This window comes from Montipora capricornis, chromosome 14 (assembly GCF_036669925.1).
Source record: "Montipora capricornis isolate CH-2021 chromosome 14, ASM3666992v2, whole genome shotgun sequence".
Classification (NCBI taxonomy): Eukaryota; Metazoa; Cnidaria; class Anthozoa; order Scleractinia; family Acroporidae; genus Montipora; species Montipora capricornis.
The window spans coordinates 13,826,207-13,831,585 of record NC_090896.1 but is presented as its reverse complement, the minus strand read 5'-3'; the positions used below and the strand labels follow the sequence as shown (position 1 = coordinate 13,831,585).

Here is a 5,379-nt window from a genome sequence, read left to right as displayed (position 1 = left end):
TTAAAGAAATACTAACTTCTCCCAAAGATGTTCGAGATGGCAGGAAAACCAGAAAAATTACATTTTCGTGACAAGCAATGTTTTGTCTTTTCTAAGCCGAGTTGTTAAGTGAACATGGCTGAGTTTCCCTTGGCTTTTGCCAGTAAAACGATAATCAGCATGCAACTTTTTGAATGCCGAACGTTGCTCTCAAGAGTGTTGCGGATATTCTCCTTGTTTGTTACAGTTACAAGGTTCTGCAATTTTTCGTGTTGTGCAAAAATATAGGGTTTTTCAAAATTAGAAATTATTACAGTGAGTTATTAAATTCCGCTCACTGCTGATATCCCACAGTGCAACCAAATGCTGCAAATAAGATTATTCTTTCGCTTCTTCTTTTGCTCGACTGTAATGGTGAATTATCAAGGGTGCTTAGAAGGACTCGCTTCTCTAATCCTCTCACATTGTATGTTTTTGCAAAATGTAACGAGCAAGGCTTTCTGACTTTAAAGCCATTAACTTGTCTTCCAGCTTCCGTTCCAGCTTTACAACCGTTTCATACTGTATGTTTCCTTCATATGTATGTTTCGTCCGCACCTTTATGATAGAAGGAGTGCCTCGTTGATATTTTCATAGCCGGAATGTCGGTGCGACTCGTACCAGCGGTTCAACATTTGCACTGTTAAAATGGATGCTTGTCATTAACATCAACCGATCAGATCTCTCTTAATTTTTCCGGTCTCGGAGATTCCCTTTCTTTAGAGATTCCCCCTTTTAGTAATTCCCCATTTTAGAGATTCCCTTTTTAGAGATTCCCCCTTTTAGAGATTCCCATTTTAGTGATTCCCCCTTTGAGCGATTTCCCCTTTTCGAGATTCCTCCTTCTCGAGATTCCCTTTTTAGAGATTCCTCATTTTAGTAATTCCCCGTTCCCCAATTCCCCACTTCCCCATTCCCTCTTTTAGAACTAGCCGAAGCTAAATAGCCATCAATGAAGCAGTTGTTTTAGCAAATATGGTTGGATTGAAATACCATAAGACAAATATAAATATTCCCATCAGGAAGGAAACCAGAGTTGTTTTGGCCAAAGAAAAGAATTTTGTAATGATATCGTTGAAAATTTAACAAAATGGAATAAATTTGTATTCCAAGAAAAACAAAGTGTTCAGTTGAACAAAGAATCGAACAACGGATATCTGAAATTTTTTACTGCCAATAACAACATGCTCTATTGTCATATAACTAACGACCTGGTCAGACAACATAATAAGAAAGAGGTATTTAAATGGCTCTCACTGAAGGTAGAGAGAAAAATAATGAAATTTTTCTTTCTCACTATTGATAAAAAAATTTGTTTATGTGCGCAACATTTATCTGGTGACGTGATGTATAAAATACTGTAACATATAAACCAGTGTTGCCATTGGCGACAAAGTTAGCATTTCAAATTACAAAGATAAAGGTGTTTGATAAAGTCTGTCACAAAGACTGCTGAGAGTTCAATTACAGTGGAAGAAGCAATAAAGGGAACTTTGTAGAGAGAAAGAGTAGTCTTGTTTAAGTTTGATGACGAAGATGTTTTGTACAAATGGCATTCAAAGAAAGAGCGCCCCTTCAACCTCAGAATGAGTCAAACTAAAAATGGATTACAAACTATGAGTCCTGGTAACAATAAACATGCAGGAGTTGTCACTTGGTTTATTTCACTCAAATCAGAATATTACTTTGTACGATACAAGTAAATATTTTTTTCAAAGAGAGTTGAGATATATTTCTCGGTCCATGTACTTGACAGAGTCAGGCTACAACTAATTCTATTTTCTTGTGGGAATAGAGTTGCATGACGTCGTTTGGGAAACACTAGCTTTGCCATTTGAGATTTAGATTCCTTGCAATGAAACCATAGATATCTGAGTATTCCTCAATCTAAAGAAAGAAAAGTCACTTGTGTCATATTTATTTTCTCAGAAAAATAATTAAAACAACCCTTAACATTTCACTTACAATCTTTGACGTGGGTTTGCCAAATCCATGACCAGCTTTTGTGTCAACTCTGATAAGCAATGGATTTTTCTAAAATGGAAAAAAGATGACTCACTTGAATTTCGGCAAACAATTAATCCAAATAAACAACTCAGCGGCTTCCTGAGAATTAGTATTGGGAAGATGAGCAAATATCATCAGAGAAGATAGCATTTATTCATTCCTCACTTAATTACCATCCTCCCTCATTGGAGATTTTTTTAGCAAATGACAAGCTGCTTACTCTTTATTTCCTCATTGCCAAAAATAACCTGACTATAGTTGCAACACAATTAATTTCAACCTAATTTGAATACAAAAGCATGCAAACATTTAACTATTCCTTCATTTGAATTGAGGGTTTCGATCATTTTGAAAAAAAAGGAAGCATATATTTCAAGATCTTCAACAGTAAACATGTGCATGCATTACAGACCTAACCTGACATGCGGACATACAAAGAATAAATCCGTAAAACAATGACATCAGGCGTTACGGGTTAAGCACAAAAATAGTAAACAATGGTAGCCGATGTGTGTAAAATATAGAAATCACGGGAGTAGATAATGAGTGTGCGCGTAGGGAAAGTAGTGATAACGTAGAGAAAAATTAGGTCCCTCGGGGTACATGTGCTTACCGGTAACAAATGTTACACCATTAACAACGTTTTGTAATGGGTGTTGACAATGAATGCTTGGAATGCACGAACAGCATTGTAATTAAGTTTTTCAGATAAACACTGCATGTGGCTACTGTAACAGTTACAAAAACTGAGTGAATTTGGAAGGAAGAATGGATGCATTTATAGGGAAAATGAAGAAAAAAACGAAATAATGAGTCGTGATGGAATCCAGCAGTAGTTCCTTTCTTTGGATTTGTCATTTATTTTTTCACTCAAGAAGAGCACTGGTAATTCTCAAGGTTTAATACTTTTATCAAATAATTCTGTTTCGTGGGCAATGTACAAAGAGAGAGACAAATTATGAGCATGTCACTTGTTAGCATCAGGCAGCTTCATTTGCGTGAGCGACGTTAATGCTTACCTCCCGATTTTCCCGCGAAAATTTTTTGGCTTGGATGAAAATCACAATATTTTCCCCGGAAAATTATTTAAAGGTAATTTTGTGACCTTCCGATGTTAGCTGGTCTTGGTTTTAAGTAGCTACCAAAATAGGATTATCAAATTTCAAATTAAGTTCTTTTACCATCTCAGCAACTTTTAGTCTACAAAAAAATTTCGTCTAAGTTTACTTCTACCCGTCAGGAATTTATATTTTAAATTTCTGCAAAATTTCAGCATTAATTAAACATCTCGATCTCGACATGCCAAAAATATGCATATCCCATCTATTGGCACATGTCAAAGTATAAAGTTGTTTACAGGACGAAAAATAACCTTGCCTAAAAACCCTTTTTAATGTCGTCTTGCTGCAACTAACTACCAAAATAAGTTTGCTTACGCGACTCGGCAGCTTTCAATATGCCAGCCTGAGAAGTTTATCTCTACCTATCAGAAATTCATATTTTCAATTTCAGCAAAACAAAACAAATGGTCAATTGATTATGATTTTTTGGCATAAGACATCTCGATATGACATAAATATGCACATCGCGTCGTCAAGTGTCAGAGAGCAAGTTGCCTTTGATGACAACTGATGAGATTTTAACAAATGTTTCGAAAATCGAGAATATTAGACATCTTACTGGAATATCAACATGAATGCTCATTGGAGAGGTTTTATGGGAATTTTGACTCCAAAGGCCGTTTTTCCGCTCAAATCCTACCGGCTTCCCCAACAGGTTTGCCAATCAAATTGTCATGCTATTGTCGAAATCTTGCCGTAAATTCTCTGAATTTTCTCTTTTCATAAGGAAAATTAAGAAAGAAGTAAGCGGCAATCAGAATAACTGTAAAATGGACATCAAGTGTTAAAATTGAATAAAGACCACATTAGTTCAGTGATTCATGCCCGCAATCTTATACTCACTCAGACAACCCCGATGACATTCTGCTTTTCGGGCTAGCCCGTAAGCACAAAAAAAAAAAAAAAAAAACTCCGATACCAATTTCATTTGTTGGAACACTCATCTGCGTTTTCTCTCTCCTTCAATGTTGATTTTCACTTATGTTAGCAGTTGCCCCAAAGATTCTCATACAACATTGAATAGGGGGGAGGGGGAAACGGGATAAGCTGCCATCTTGTACCACGGTGATTCTAGACCCTTCGTTAAATGTTCCAACTAAAGGTGACTGGTATTGCCCGTGCAGCTCCAAACTCATGTGATCAATACATCTTTGTCTGTACGTGTTTAAACTGAATAACCTGTATGCCCAAACGGATTGACATGGTTATAAAGAGCAACATTTTAACCCACGGATCACTCATACCGGAGCTAAACTTGGAAAATTAATGGACAAACTTCACCTTCTGGTTATTAATTCACCCATTCTCCACATACCGCAGCCCCCCTCGCCCCTTGTCAATGTTGCTTGCAATACAGAATAATGCTGAAAACTTGAACAGTCAACAATGAAAGGGAAGAGGGAAGGAGGGGGGAAGGGAATGCTTGGAATTTTAAATTAGGCTGCAATTGAAAGCTAGAAAAGAGGTTTCCTAATGAGAGTATCTCTGGGTTGGTTTTCATAACATTGCCATAAGGTCTTTTTGTATATTGGTAAGACGTAATCTGAAACCATTTCAGTGCTTTCTGTGATTGAGTTGAGTTGGTTCAACACACCTAATTTGGTAGATTAAACGGTGTGATTCCCACCCTAGAAACATATTGAAACCAATGTCAAATAATATACATCAAAAACGAAAAACCGTAGAGGAGACTACCAGAAAGTCTTTCTTATAAAGACAAAGACTGTTTTAGATTTTCTTTCATGAATGTTTTAGTACTGTGTACAAGTCAGAGGCCACAACTTCCAAAGACCCGAAACATGATTTAGTGAACCCAGAGCTTCTTAAGAAAGGTTCTAATACTCAGGCTAAAGCAAAAGATATCCAAGCCAAGCTGAGCATCCGCAAAGCAGCAGGTGGTGAAGGTATTCCTGCACGTATGGGCAAAGTTCCCTTGATCTGCAAGAAGAGAACTAACATAATGCCACTCTTTTATAGGGAACGTCAAGCAGAAGGTTGAAAACGTCTTATATAACTCTCTGCTGTCGATCTTGGGAAAACGACTGGAAGAATTATCCACAAGGCCATTTATCCTCATTGGTTAATTAAGCACAGTCCTGTAATTGCGAAAACTGCAACCTTGCATTACAGGACCCCTCTGTATTCACCATCCTCCTTGGAGAGGCATGGGTTTACAAGGACCACGTACACAATGGTCATCTTGGAAACACGGTAGTAATCGGTCAAGACCATC

The 5,379-nt window shown here is 37.2% G+C and overlaps 1 protein-coding gene across 1 annotated transcript in view; it reads right to left on the bottom strand.

Moving 5' to 3' along the window:
* Positions 1–1,661: 1,661 nt before the first annotated feature.
* Positions 1,662–5,379, bottom strand: part of LOC138032122 (prolyl endopeptidase-like) — a 140,912-nt gene continuing 137,194 nt past the window's right edge. Inside the window, exons 14-15 of the mRNA XM_068879718.1 lie at positions 1,984–2,052; positions 1,662–1,905 (exon numbers count right to left, since the gene is read on the bottom strand). Coding sequence (XP_068735819.1) covers positions 1,840–1,905; positions 1,984–2,052 — 135 coding nt within the window. The 3' untranslated portion in view covers positions 1,662–1,839. The remainder of the gene's footprint in view (positions 1,906–1,983; positions 2,053–5,379) is intronic.